At 46.7% G+C, this 15,566-nt stretch overlaps 1 protein-coding gene across 6 annotated transcripts in view; it reads right to left on the reverse strand.

Moving 5' to 3' along the window:
* The window catches only part of MYH10 (myosin heavy chain 10), a 136,501-nt gene that overhangs the window by 115,752 nt on the left and 5,183 nt on the right, over positions 1-15,566 (reverse strand). For all 6 annotated transcript variants that reach the window (XM_017348899.3, XM_070061373.1, XM_051825192.2 and 3 more), the window contains exon 2: positions 15,126-15,498. In XM_017348899.3, the coding sequence (XP_017204388.3) occupies positions 15,126-15,498 (373 nt within the window). The remainder of the gene's footprint in view (positions 1-15,125; positions 15,499-15,566) is intronic.

Consider the following 15,566-nt stretch of genomic DNA (forward strand, 5'->3'; position numbering starts at 1 on the left):
ATGGCGCCAGCATCCCATATGGGCACCTGTTTGTGTCCTGGCTGCCTCTCTTCTGATTCAGCTCTCTGCTAATGGTCTGGGAAAGCAGTGGAAGATTGGAAGATGGCCCAAGTGTTTGGGCCCCTGCATCCATGTGGGAGACCTGGAAGAAGCTCCTCCTGGCTGTTGGAGGCATGGCCCAGCCCTGACTGTTGCAGGCATTCAGAGAGTGAAGGTGGTCCTGGCGCAGCAGCAGAGCCTGGAGGAGAGCAGAGCAACATGACGCAGAGAAGGCTGGATGGACAATAACAGAACACACTTGAAACTCCCAATGCCCAAGAGCCCAAGTCAGAGGACGCCAAGGTTTTCAAGCCTTAAAGACTAGAAAAAAGGGGCAGGCATTAGGTCTTGTGGTTAAGCCACAGGTTAGGAGCTCCTGCCTCCAGCTTCCTGTGGATGCAGACCCTCAGAGGTCTGTGGTGATGGTTCAAGTAGCTGGACTCTTGCCACCCACGTGGCTGGACTGAGTTTCCAGCTCCAGGCTTCAGCCCCCCGGTGCCTGGGCATTTGGGAAATGAACCAGTGAATGGGAGATCCAGATCTCTCTCTTTCTCTCTCTGCATTTTAATTTTTAAGACTGATTGATTGATTGATTGATTGATTTTTGACAGGCAGAGTTAGACAGTGAGAGAGACAGAGAGAAAGGTCTTCCTTCTGTTGGTTCACCCCCCAAATGGCTGCTACGGCCAGTGCGCTGCGCCGATCCAAAGCCAGGAGCCTGGTCTCCCACATGGGTGCAGGGCCCAAGCACTTAGGTCATCCTCCACTGCCTTCCTGGGCCACAGCAGAGCTGGAATGGAGGAGGAGCAACCAGGACAGAACCGGTGCCCCAACCAGGACTAGAACCCAGAGTGCCGGCGCCGCAGGCGGAGGATTAGCCTAGTGAGCCACGGCACCAGCCTATTTATTTTTCAAAATCAGAGATCTTCCATTTACTGGTTCACTCCCTAGATGGCCACAATGGCCAGCACTGGGCCAGGCCAAAGCCAGGAGCCAGGGGTTTCCTCCGGATCATGGATGGAGGGGCACAAACACTTGGGCCATCTTCTGCTGCTTGTCCCAGCCATTAGCTCAGAGCTGGATTGGTGCCTATGTGGGATGCCAGTATCACAGCCCTTATCTGCTACACCACAACGCCAGCCCCTCTGTATCTTAAAAAAAAAAAAAAGAAAAGAAAAAGAAAAAGAAAAAGACAGACAGACTGGAAAAATACTGGCAGAAGGGAAAAACAGTTTTACTTTTGGGAAAAGATAATGAAACCCTTTTTCACACACTGAGAGTGTGGGAAGGTGTGTGAGCCACATAGGATGCCAGAGGCCTGGGAAAATTCTGAAGAACTGCAAAGGCTGGAGGGCCCAGTTTGAATAATAACATCAGTGTACACTTTAGCTAGGAGAGACGCATAAAACATCTGCACTCACACAAAAATGTGGTGCCTCTTTTCAAGCCTGCTCTCTCTGCTTACGGCTCCAGACAATGGAATGTGACGATCACGCTACCTGAAATGTCCATCTCCTGCTGTCTAATACAGTCCTGAGGAATTACCCTTTAAAGCATCAGGCTTTGGTTTAAAGAAGCAAAGATATGTAGGAGAGAATTTCAAAAAGTTCATGGAAAAATAAAATTAATGTTTTGGTCCAAAAGATCTCTTTACAGTTTTCATGACATTTTTCCCCCCTTAATTTTTATTTATTTGAAAGGCAGATACATAGAGAGAAACAGAGTCAGACAAGAGATCTTCCTTCCATCTGCTGCTTCAGTCCCCAAATGCCTACAACAGCTAGGGCCAGGTCAAAGCCAAGATCCTGGAACTGAATCCAAATCTTCCATGTGGGTGGCAGGGAGCTAAGTACCTGGACCATCACCTGCTTCCTCTCAGGATGCACAGTACCAGGAAGCTGGCATCAGAAGCGGAGTCAGGACTCAAACCCAGCACCTCCAAATGGGGTGCAGGCATCCCAAGTGGTGTCGTAACTGCCACACCAGATGACCGTTCCTTTCATGAACCTTCTGAAGACCCGTCTCAAATATGTCACACCAATCTTTTAATGCAATTTCCCACAAACTTGTCAGAGTCCAATCATCCACGCATGGTTTCACAGATTCAAAGGATGTGTGACCAGGAAGTGGAGGCAGGTGCAGATGCAGGCACCCATGCAATCAATGGAGCACACATGGCACAGTCCCCTAACCAGGGTCAGAGGACTGAAAGAAAGAAAGGTGACTCAAGCAAGAAAAGACGGCATCCAGACAACAAAATTAGAATCCATATGGGGAAAAATAAAAGGCAGAAAGGAAACTTCAGGAAATTAAGTGGTAAGAATAGACAATCACTCTGGGAGACGACAAGATCATTCTTCTTTAAAAGAAAAATGGAACAAAAATAAAATAAGTTAAAAAAGTAAAACACACACACAAAAAAAACACATAGAGGGTAGATGAATATGGAGGGAAAGGGGAAGGACGCCTAAAATATGAATCACGAGTAGGTGGTTAGCCTACTGGTTAAGGTATGTTCACGTTCCACATCAGAGTGCCGGGGTTTGGTTCCTGATTCCAGCTTCCTGCTAGAGTGGACCCTGGGAGGCACTGATGATGGCTCCTGCCACCCTGTGGGAGACCTGGTTTGCATTCCTAGCTTCCAGCTTTGGCCCTGGCCCAGCCCCAGCTGCTGTGGGAATCTGGGGGGCGAACCAGCAGACAGAAGTACTCCCTCTTTCTAAACTGTAATAAACTTGAGGATGACCTTACCAAGCTTATAAATGCAGAAGGAGTGAATGCATTTGACTGTCCCCACTAGCAGCCCCCAGTGAAGCAATGAGTGTGGACAGCAACCACCAGGGGCAGCTCCGATCCATGACTGGCAGGCGAGGCATCTCCTACTGTACCAACCCGGCGGGCAAAATCTAAACTGACTCCCTACCGACTCCCGGGCCAATCTCAGCACCACACAGCAGCAGAAAACCTGGTGTTCGGTCTCTCTCAAATCCAGATCTGTTTAGGCCTCTGGATCGGAACTCCAGTTTATAAGAACACACCATAGGAATTCAGTCAACGTGGTCCAGAATATGGTCAATTCTACAATATAACTGACTGCATTTCTTCCAGTAAAATCTAAAGGGAGAGGGAACATACAGAGTAAAACAGACATATTGCCCCCGGGGCTTGTTTGGATCCTCGGTTGAGGAGATGTGAGACATAAAGACAACCTAAAATGTGACAGGATATGTGACCAAAGACAATAGCTGTTACCTCCTGTTCAGATAGGTAATAGTTACAAGTCCTCACACTGCTGCAGAGAAGCAAGAGGCTACGCAGAGCTTTCGGGAGCGTATGCGTCTGAGAGGGGAAACATTAAACAGTTCCAGCCCATCCAAAGCCGATGGCTGCACCCTCAGGATCAAGATTATACCCACAGCTCTCTGTATGCCCAGACCTCACACAGCCAGGAAGGATGTCACATCCAAGTTCCCCTGGGCCCAACTGCCTACCCAAAGCAAAACTCCAGAATGAGCTTAATGCCATCTAGGGCCCCACATTCTCTTTCGCAATTTCCTGTCTACAATAACCAGGCATACAAAGTCACAAGCTGGGACTAACATCTAAGATAATACCAAGCCTCCTGTGACTCCCCTTTTATGGACTTGTATTAGCATTGTGGTCGATTATACGTTCAACTAATTAAAAGACACAATTGAGGATTCTGGCAGAGAATTGGAAACTATAAAAAGAAAACCTAAATGAAAATTCTAAAACTGGGAAAAAAAAAACCTCAGGGTTTAAGGGCAAATCAGACATGGCTGAAGAAAGAATTAGTTACCTGACATTTTAAACAAAAGCCAACTCCTAGAGCAAAGCATGGGGAAATACAAGGAGGAGATGTAAGGGAAAGACAGAGTCACCAGCACGGTGAAAAGGGGTGACGCACCAGGCACCTGAGCCCTAGAAGGGGACAAGAAAGAGTGGAACAGAAGCAGTATTTGAAGAGATTTTCCAAAATCAAAATAAAAAACATGGGCATCAAGCCCAGGTTCAAGAACACTACAGACTAGGGCTGACACTGTGGCACAACAGGTTAAAGCCCTGGTCTGCAGCACCAGCATCCCATATGGGCGCCAGTTTGAGTACCAGCTACTCCACTTCCGATCCAGCTCCCTGCTAATGTGCCTGGGAGGGCAGCAAAGGATGGCCCAAGTCTGTGGGCCCCTGCACCCGCATGGGAGACCCAGAAGAAGCTCCTGGCTCTTGGCTTCTGTTGTGGCCATTTGGGGTATGAACCAATGGATGCAAAATCTCTCTCTCTCTCTCTGCCTTTCAAATAAATAAATTAATTAATTTAAAACTGCAGGCTGAATTATTTGGGGAGGAAATCAGTAGATGGGAGAGAGCACTCTCTCTTTTTCTCGTACTCTGATGCTCTGCCTTTCAAATAAATAAATCGGCCGGCGCCGCGGCTCACTAGGCTAATCCTCCGCCTAGCGGCGCTGGCACACCGGGTCCTAGCCTGGTCGGGGCGCTGGATTCTGTCCCGGTTGCCCCTCTTCCAGGCCAGCTCTCTGCTGTGGCCTGGGAGTGCAGTGGAGGATGGCCCAAGTGCTTGGGCCCTGCACCCCATGGGAGACCAGGAGAAGCACCTGGCTCCTGCGGTCAGCACGGTGCGCAGGCCGCAGCGCGCCTGCCGTGGTGGCCATTGGAGGGTGAACCAACGGCAAAAGGAAGACCTTTCTCTCTGTCTCTCTCTCTCACTGTTCACTCTCTCTCTCTCTCACTGTCCACTCTGCCTGTCAAAAATAATAAAAAAATAAAAATAAAAAAAGATTAAAAAAAAAGAATCATTACTAAAAATGAAGACCATTTCATGATGATTCACCATTAAGATAAAAAATTCCCTGCATCTGTGTAGATGTGATAACACAGCTGCAGCAAGTATGCAGCAAAAATTGACAGAACTAAAATGAGAAACACTATTTTGACAGTAACCAGAACAGTCAAAAAGCCACAAGGACACATGAAATTGAACAACAGCACACATACAACACAGTGTGCACAAACTGCAGAAAACACACGCCCTTCCATTTCTGTAACCTTACAGACATCACACCCAGTTCAATTCCCAAGTGCCTGAGACAGCCAGGGTTGGCCCAGGCCAAAGCCAGGAGGTGGGAAGTCCACATGGGTCTTCCATATGGGTGGCAGGGACTCAAGTGCTCTCTCCCAGGGTGTACATTCATATTCCTGATTGGGGGCCAGCTGCTCCAACTCCTATCCAGCTCCCTGCCAATGTGCCTGGGAAAGCAGGGGAAGATGGCCAAAGTGCTTGGGCCCCTGCACCCATGTGGCAGACTCAGATGGAGTTTCAGTGTCCCGGCTTTGGCCTGGTTCAGTCCCAGTCATTGTCACCACTTGGTGAGTGAACAAGCAGAAGGAAGCTCGCTCACGCACGCCTCTCTCTCCCCCCAACTCTACCTTTCAAATACATAAATAAATCTAAAAAAAAAAAAAATCTTTGGTCCTTACAGTTAAGACTCAAAAATGTACGCAATTTGGGGCCAGCGCTGTGGTACAGCAGGTTAATGCCTGGCCTGGAGCACCGGCATGCCAAATGGGCGCCGGTTCGAGACCCAGCTGCTCCACTTCCGATCAAGCTCTTTGGTATGGCCTGGGAAACAGTAGAGGATGGCTCAAGTCCTTGGGCCCCTGCACCCTCACGGGAGACCCAGAAGAAGCTCCTGGCTCCTGGCTCCTGGCTTCGGATCGGCGCAGCTCTGGCCACTGCAGCCAATTGGGGAGTGAACCATCAGATGGAAAACTTCTCTTTCTCTGCCTCTCCTCTCTCTGTGTAACTCTTTCAAATAAATAAATAAATCTTTAAAAAAAATACATATATATATGTAATTCTCCACAGTAACAAAATAACTAGAAAATTTACATTATTATTTCATTAGATAGTGGAAAAACATTTGATAAACTAATACCCAATTTAAATTTTTAAAAAATCACAAAAACTAGGAATAAAAGGAAACTTCCTGGGACTGGCGTTATGGCACATCAGGTTAAGATGCTACTTGTGACACCAGCCTCTCATGTCAGAATGCCAGTTCAAGCCCCAGCTGCTCTGCTGCCAATTCAGCTTCCTGCTGATACACCTGGAAAGGCAGTGGAGGATGGCCTAAGTGCTTGGGTGCTTGGGTGCCTGCCGCCCTGTGAGAAACCAGGATGGAGCTCCATTCCTGGTTCCTGACTTCGCCCTGGTCCAGACCTGGCTGTTACAGTCATATGGGGAGTGAATCAGCAGATGGAAGACCTTCGGTTACTCTACCTTTCAAGTAAATAAATAAATTTTAAAAAATATAAAAGGAAACTTCCCTTAATCTGCTAAAAGTATGTTTTAAAAATCACAAGTATTCTTTTTAAAAAAAGTCTTACTTATCTAGTTTTATTTATTTGAAAGGCTGAGCAACAGAGAGACAGAGACAGAGACAAAGACAAAAAGAGACCTTCCATCCACCGGTTCACTCCCCAAATGGTTGTGACAGCTGGAGCTGGGCCAGTCCAAATCCAGGAGCTTCTTCCAGCTCTCCCACGTGAGTGCATGCAGGGTCCCAAGGACTTGAGTCATCTTCTGCTGCTTTCCCAGGCACATTAGCAGAGAGGTGGGTCAGAAGTGGAGCAAGCAGGACTTGAACCAGCACCCATATGCGATGCCAATGCTGCAGGCAGTGGTTTAACTCACTGCACCACAGCACCAGCCCCAATCCTAAGCAGCATTTTTTTTTTAAAGATTTTATTTATTTATTTGAGAGGTAGAGTTACAGACAGTGAGAGGGAGAGACAGAGAGAAAGGTCCTCCTTCCATTGGTTCACTCCCCAAATGGCCGCAACGGCAGGAGCTATGCAGATCCGAAGCCAGGAGCCAGGTGCCTTCTCCTGGTCTCCCGTGTGGGTGCAGGGCCCAAGCACTTGGGCCATCCTCCACTGCCAAGCAGCATCTCAACCACTGCGCCAAACCCCTGCCCCACAAGTGAACGTGGAAAGCTTTCCCTCTGAGACCAGGAACGACACTAGGATACCTCTCAGCACTACTGCTAATCAGAAACACTGTACTACAGGTCCCAGTCCGTGCAGTAAAGTAAAACAAATAAGAATTGAGAAGAAAAAAAAAGTCTCATCATTCACAACGAACATGTACATAGAAAATTCATAAGAATCCTCAGCTAAATAACCAATACGTAAACTAAGTAAAGTCACCGAATACAAAGTCAATATACAAAAATTATCCAATGGTATTCCTATATAGTGGCAATAATTGTGAACATATTATATACATCCTATACCTGTTACAAAGGTAAAAACCCAGAACTTAAAGACTAAATATTGTAAAGATCTGATTTCTTCCTCAACATTAATAAAATCCCAATCAAAACTCCAACATGCTGTCTGTGTGTGTCTACGTAAAACACTGGCCAGTGGATTCTGAAATTATACTGAAAAATGCAAAGGACCTAACAGCCAAAATAATCCTAAAGAACAAAAATGAGAGGACTTACCACACATGACATCAAGATAATATAAAACCGTAGTCAGTAAGACAATGTAATATTAGCCCAAAGATTGGGCCACAGATCCAAAGAACACAGCAGCAATCAAGAATATATCCATGAACAACTACGACAAGGATGGCACTGAAGAGCAATGGAGAAAGGACTGTGCTTTGGTATGCACTGGATCAACTGGGTAGACATTTGGAGAAAAAAAAAAAAAAAAAGAACCATGTCTCCACCTCACACCATGTACAAAAATTCCCAGATGCAGTGGAAGTCAACATTAAGTATTGTCAAATTTCCATTTTCTTACGCATTACATTGAGCTTGGCTAATGGGAGACTGAGGGTGAGAGAAAAACAGAACATTTAATCCCCAGGCTCTCTCCCAGCCGAGTGCCATGAACTCTCTGAATCCATTTAAGAAGGCCTCGGTTCCTATCAGGCAGCCCTCTCCCCACAGCTAAGGTCCCTTTAAAGACCAAGATGTGGGGTCAGCGCTGTGGTGCAGTAGGTTAATCCTCCACCTGCAGTGCTGGCATCCCATATGGGTGCTGGTTCGAGACCCAGCTGCTCCACTTCTACTTCTCTGCTATGGCCTAGGAAAGCAGCAGCAGATGGCCCAAGCCCTTGAGCCTCTGCACCCACCTGGGAGACCCAGAGGAAGCTCCAGGCTCCTGGCTTTGGATCGGTGCAGCTCAGGCCATTGCGGCCATTTGGGAAGTGAACCAGCAGATGGAAGACCTGAAGACCGCTCTCTCTCTGCCTCTGCCTCTCTGTAACTCTGCTTTTCAATTAAAAAAAAAAAAAGCCCAAATGTAGGCCATCCCTAGCCCTGGAATACTGCACTATTCCTCATTTGCTTTTTAAATTCAATCCACATGTTTGAAACTCTTCCTTTCACTAAACTCTCAAAATAGCTCACTTGAGAGCCTTCTTTTTGCTGCTGGGATTCTGACCAGATCAGGCATGTATATGACTTTCACATAATGCACATTCTGTCACCCAGGAAGTCTACTCCTCTCTGCACACCTTATAGAAAGGTACACTTATCTGTGCTGGGTACAAGGCTGATCACTGAAGGCGAGTTCATGCTACTACCAAACTGGGAAAAACACACAGTTGAAGGACTGGGTCACAAATCTTACAATGGAATACTACATTCCAATAAAAACAAATAAACTACTTTAATCTTCTTTATTTCAGGGTCATTTTTATACTCTTAGAAAATGTTGGGGCCGGTGCCTTGGCACAGTAGGTTAATCCTCCGCCTGTGGTGCCAGCATCCCATATTGGTGCTGGTTCAAGACCTGGCTGCTCCTCTTCCAATCCAGCTCTCTGCTGTGGCCTGGGAAAGCAGTAGAAGATGGCCCAAGTGCTTGGGTCCCTGCACCAGTATGGGAGACCAGGAAGAAGCAACTGGCTCCTGGCTTCAGATCAGTGCGGTTCCAGCCGTTGCGGCCATTTGGAGAGTGAATCAACGGAAGGAAGACCTCTCTTGTCTCTCACTGCCTATAACTCCACCTCTCAAATAAAATCTTTAAAAAAATGTTAAGAACCCCCAAAGATTTTTTCATCATATATGTAGGTATACTGAATTTTTAAAAAATATGTATAAATGTATAATTTTAAAATAATAAATATATAACATGCTAATGTAAATAACATTTCTAGTAAAAAATGACTCTTTTCCAAAACAAAAAGTGACAAGTGGCAGGTTTTATTTATATTTTCGCAAAACTTTTACTGTCTGGTTTTATTAAAAGGCAGATCATTCTCATATGCTTCTGCATTCAATCAACTGTAATACGTTGTTTTGGTTGAAGTATATTAAGAAAATCAGTCCTACACAGATATTTAGTTGGAAAAAAGAGTAATAGTTTAACAGCCTTTTTACATAATTGTGGAGATTCCTCTTTGATACTACCAAAGTTTGACAAGTAATAATTCCCTAAAGTTTAGGAGCAACGTGGCATCTGAAACCCGATCAGTGAACTTCTTATACTCTGTTACATCACAATCCACTGGCTTCTTTTGTATGTTGAATCAATCTTCTACCCATGCATGACTTGGCAATATCATGAATTCATCATTTGGAAAACATGGCCTCCCTGAATTATACAAGTCTTCCAAATGATGACAATTCACTATATGACTTTAAAAAAACAACTTCACATCATCATCAGAAAGACTTTAAGTACTGACAAGTTGTCAAGCCTGCCTAATACCTCTGGGTGAATAACCATGGCTTGCCACCCAGTCATTCTACCATTTATTATTAAAAACGGCATTCTATTTTAAAAGTAGCAAGTTTAGCTTGTAACTCAAACAATGAACGAACTTTTCCTCAAGCCAACCATTGCACATCGCTATGCAAGCTACTCATGCGTACTTACCATTTCACCACACAGGAGGTTAATAAGATGTATGCTTTTAATTTAATAAAATCATTCACTTTCCAGGTTTATTAGGGACACTCTTGAGTAAAACCAGATTTCTCTTCAACTGCCAGTAAATGGCAGGAAAGAGTAACAAGAGGTGACTGCCTCCTGGTAAGATGTCAGGAGTTTTATCCATTGTAACTTCTATACCAACATTACAAACGTCAACAGTGAGAAGGGCAAATAAGATCTTTGTGTTGGATGCTTTGACTTTGAGGGTCTCCTGAAAGGGCCTTAGGGAAACCCTAGGGAACCACAAACCATATTTTGGAAACTGATGAATGACAGTAAATTCAATTACAAAACAATATGGAACTTAAAAAGTAACTGACAGATCAAACAGATACGAAGTAGTAAGGCTATGGAGGATTTAAACAACACAATTACAAAGCTCACTCTAATGGTCATACATTGAGCCATATATCCGACAATAACAGAGTACACATTCTTCACAAACACTCATAAAAACTGACAACGCAGGAGCCAGCGTTGTGACACAGTGAGCAAAGCTGCCCTTTGCAATGCCAGAATCCCACATCAGAGCGCTGGTTCCAGTCCTGGTTGCTCTGCTTCCGATCCAGCTCCCTGCTGATGTGCCTGGGAAGGCCGTGGAAGATGACCCAAGTACTTGGGCACCCAGATAGAGCTCCAGGCTCCTGGCTTGGGCCTAACCCAGCCCCAGCCATTGTGATCATCTGAGAAGTGAACCACCAGATGGAAGATCTCTTTCTCTCTCTCTCTCTCTCTCTCTCTGCGTCACTCTCCTCTTCAAATAAATAAATAAATCTTAATTTAAAAAAAAAAAAAGGCTAACAACGTCCTATCTGAAACAAGTGTCAACCAAACGAGGACTGTTATATGGATGACAGTGAAATGCAATTATTTTAAAACTTAGTAATAAGATAATTTTAAAAAAGTCAACATCTGGCCGGCGCCGCGGCTCACTAGGCTAATCCTCTGCCTAGCGGCGCCGGCACACCAGGTTCTAGTCCCGGTCGGGGCGCCGGATTCTGTCCCGGTTGCCCCTCTTCCAGGCCAGCCCTCTGCTGTGGCCAGGGAGTGCAGTGGAGGATGGCCCAGGTGCTTGGGCCCTGCACCCCATGGGAGACCAGGAAAAGCACCTGGCTCCTGGCTCCTGCCATCGGATCAGCGCGGTGCGCCGGCCGCAGCGCGCCGGCCGCGGCGGCCATTGGAGGGTGAACCAACAGCAAAAGGAAGACCTTTCTCTCTGTCTCTCTGTCTCTCACTGTCCACTCTGCCTGTCAAAAAAAAAAAAAAAAAAAGGTCAACATCTTGGGGCTGGTGCTATGGCATAGGTTAAGCTTCCGCTATGGACACTGGTTCGAGTCTCGGCTGTTCCACTTCCAATCTAATTCCCTGTTAATGGCCTGGGAAGGCAGCATTGGATGGCCCAAGTCCTTGGGCCCTTACACCTGCATGGGAGACCCGGAAGAAGCTTCTGGCCCCTGGTTTCAGATCTTGCGGCCATTTGGGAAGTGAACCAGCAGACGAAGACCTCTCTGTCTCTCCCTCTGTCTGTCTATAATTCTCCCTCTCAAATAAATCAATAAATCTTAAAAAAAAAAAAAAAAAACACTTGAAATTTTACAAAGTATACTTTTAGATGATTCTTGGGTGAAAGAAGAAAGTATAATAGAATTGAGAAAATATTGGCAGAGGGAGAGAAAGAAAGCTTCCATTCACTAGTTCACTCCCCAAATGACTAGAGCTGGGCCGATTCAAAGCCAGGAAAACCAGGAGCCAGGAGTTTCTTCTGAGTCTCCCATGTGGGTGCAGGGGCCCAGGGACTTGGGCCAACCTCTACTGCTTTCCCAGCCCACTAGCAGGGAGCTGAATCGTGAGTGGAACAGTTGGGACTCAAACCAGCACCCATATGGGATGCCAGCTTTACCACAGTGTAGGCCCCTTGTAAATGGTTTTGTTAGGAAAGCAGAATGAAAATTAATGACTGAGAATCTGGAGGTCAGGGAGAATAAATACAAAGAAAATATGAAGAAAGAACATACCCAAACCTGTTAGTAACCTGTCGCTTAAATGAATCTGTATCATATTTTATCTATAGAAACATGGCCAGAAAGGTCGCACCCAATTTGGTGTTTTTATCATGGCACATCAGTGAATCAACTTCAACAGAATCAATTTCAGTTCCAAAGCCCAATCCATATTCATCCCAATACTAACAACTGGGGCTGTCCTCAGCCTCACTCTCTCTACAAGACTTCTTTAGAAGTCTCCCAACTAGAATCTCAGGTGGGAACCCTTTCCCTGTGTGTCTGAGAGAAGACCCAGTCCTCCCCTCCCATCCCCTCTGCTCTGACTGTACTACTCAGAAATTCACTCAAGTTGTCCCTGAATCAAGTTGGAAAAAACTCAAACTCTGGGAAATCTCAGGATCGTCACAAGCAAGGGCTACAAATACTGACCTTCCTGTCATTCCTCTGGGTCACAACCACAAGCCTCTTCCCTTTGCTATTTATCTCCCTCCTGTCTCTGGCTCCAGCGCCTCACCAAGTGCGCTGTGGGGAAGCAAGGTGAAGACAGCCGCAGACAACAGCCTTTCTACCTTCCACTTCAGTACAACTTCCCTGGTGTGCCACCAACTTTCCAACCCCGCACGGCTCACTGCTCTGGGCTGCATCCAAACATCAGGTGTGGCCATTACAATGTGACCACAATTTCTTCGTTTTCCAAAATATTCCCATTAACCCTCTTCATCATTAAGACTTCTCGCCCTTCCCCAACACCTCAGGAGGGCAGGGAGGAGAGAGGACGGTCAACAGGTGCAGGGGTGCAGCTGGATGGAAGGAGCAACTTCTAATGTTCCATAGCACAATAGGTTGAAAACAATGCATTGAATTTCAGGCTGGCTCAGAGACAGGATTTTGAATGCTTCCAACACAAAGAAATGATAAATGTGATGGCTATGCCAAATACCTGGATCTGATCATAATATACTGTATACATGTACTGAAACGTCACACTGTACCCTATAAACTCATACAGCTACTGTATGTTGATTCAAAGTAAAAATACATGTAAACAACCAAACCTCCAGCCCTTGATCTGTGAGCCCCTCCTGCCCAGAGACAACCACTGGCACTGTCCTCTTGCTGAGCCAGCCATGGAGACACAGAACTTCCATGCCCTCATAGCTTGGGGCAATCCTACAGTCTGGCAAGATCACGCTGTCACACAACACTGTGACCGCCCTCCACGCGGTGCCTCAAGGCTGCCCTCCTGTCCCCTTCTTGCTCTTGGCTTCTCTGTTCTGGGCTATTTCCACTCTCCTCAAACCACCTTCCTAACCACGCTGCCTCTCCCTCTCACCTTGCACCCTAGCTCACAGAGAAAGGGAAAAATAAGGGAGATGACCCAGCATGACTAAAACCACGCTGGACACAGCCATGAATCAACTCTCCATTTCTCAGCTCTCTCCTATCAGATCCCAGCTCAAATAGTTACTCCTTACAGAGCCCTTCCCTAGCCCACTGGGAAAGCCACTCTCCTTGCTCCCCCGCTTAGCCCTGCCTCATTTCCTTACAGGGTACAGCACACAGGTAGGGACTTGGCCGGCGCTGTTCACCAAACTATCCCTAGTACCTACTACACAGTGGATGCTCAGTAAATAGCCCTTAACTAAAGTAACACCTATGGGAAAACGCTTTTTTTATTATTATTATTTGAAAAAGTGACAGAGAGAGCTAGAGACAGAGAGAGAGGTCTTCCATCCAATGGTTCACTCCCCAGAGGGCAATGGCTGGAGCTGCACCGATCCAAAGGCAGGAGCCAGGAGCTTCTTCCAGTCTCTCACATGGGTGCAGGGGCCCAAGGACTTGGGCCATCTTCCACTGCTATCCCAGGCCATAGCAGAGAGCTGGATTGGAAGAGGAGCAGCCGGGACTAGAACCGGTGCCCATATGGGATGCCAGCGCTTCAGTACAGGGCGTTAACCCACTGTGCCACAGCACCGACCCCAGCAAGTTCTGATTTACTTTAGCACTGAGGAATTTTTGAATTTTGGGAGTGTACTCCTTGCATAAAATTCAGCCCTTTTCCCACTGCAGACCACTATTTGGTCAGCTCTTCTCTCTACTTTTCATTCTAAATCACATCCGCGCCACTTTCTCCTAATTTCACTGCCACCTCTGTCTACCACCCTCTCAAACCTACTTCTTGTTCCAGATTTATGTTCAGTCTCTGGCTTGCATCCCCCCCCCCCTCCCCGCCCCGCATCTAGTTCCTACTTTCAATAACTTCTATATGGTCAGGGCCATAGTCAGTGACCACAATATGTGTCAGCTGCTAACCACAGGTCAAACTCCACCCCAATCTCACCCTGAACCGCTTCCTCTTAGAAACCTCAGCAACACATCCTTCCAACTTCCCAGTACCCACTGAAACCTCTAAGTTTGCATCCCCTCCCCTCTACCCTCCTTGATATGCACTTGGTTGGGGACCCCTTTGCTGCCTGAATTCCCCTATGAACACAACTCTCTTGACCTTAGTCACTTCCCCGGCTCCCTGCCTCATGCCCTCTCCCATCTCGTGCTTGAGCACCAGTACCAAAGTGTTCACATGCCTCTCATTATATCTAACTGTAGACTGGATCACCTGACTCAAGGTGTTAGGATGTAAAGCAGGGGACAGTGCTGCTGGCATCCCACATGGCGCCAATACGTGTCCCAGCTGCTCCTCTTCCCATCCAACTCTCTGCTGTGGCCTGGGAAAGCAGAAGATGGCCCAAGTGCTTGGGCCCCTGCACCCACGTGGGAGACCCAGAAGAAGCTCCTGGCTTCTGATCCGCCCAGCACTGGTTGTTGCAGTCTTTTAGGGGAGTGAATCAGCAGATGGAAGACCTCTCCCCCCCCCCCTTCTCTGCCTTTCAAACAAACTTTTAAAAATAAATCTTTATTTAAATAAAAAGATGCAAAGGAAACAAGACTCGGTAAGCAAGAGGCGACTTTTCCACGGTTAGGAGAGGTGCTACTGTGGGTATTCCACCTTCTCCTTTATCAGAACGTGATGGACAATGTACACAAATTCCCAGTCCCCACTTCACAGAACCACCTGGGAGGAATACTCACGTAGATAAGTCCGGAATAGTAGCGATCCTTCAGGTTATGTAAAACGGAAGCTTCGTTCAAGCACGTCAGCTCTGCCATATCCTCCACCTTGGAGAACTTGGGGGGGTTCATCTTCTGAATGTCGTCTTTGTTGACCATCGCTTTCTTTCCATTCTCTGCCAGCTCCACCATAACTTCATCTCCCCGTTCTTCCTTGATACTAGCTGCCTCAAAACCATGGCGTTCGGATGGAATCCACACGAGCTTTTTAGCCGTCCAATCAGCTTGGGTGGCAGGGTTGTAGATGACGGCCCTGTCCACGAAGAGATACCTCTCGGATCCTCCAGTCCAGTTCTCTGCGCCATTGTAAACAAGGATCCGAGAGCGACTGCCTCTGAAGGAAGAGGGAGAGGGCAAAGGCAGATGTTTAAGACAGAAAATAATTCCCAAGTTTTACTTTGC

Source organism: Oryctolagus cuniculus, chromosome 17 (assembly GCF_964237555.1).
Source record: "Oryctolagus cuniculus chromosome 17, mOryCun1.1, whole genome shotgun sequence".
NCBI lineage: Eukaryota > Metazoa > Chordata > Mammalia > Lagomorpha > Leporidae > Oryctolagus > Oryctolagus cuniculus.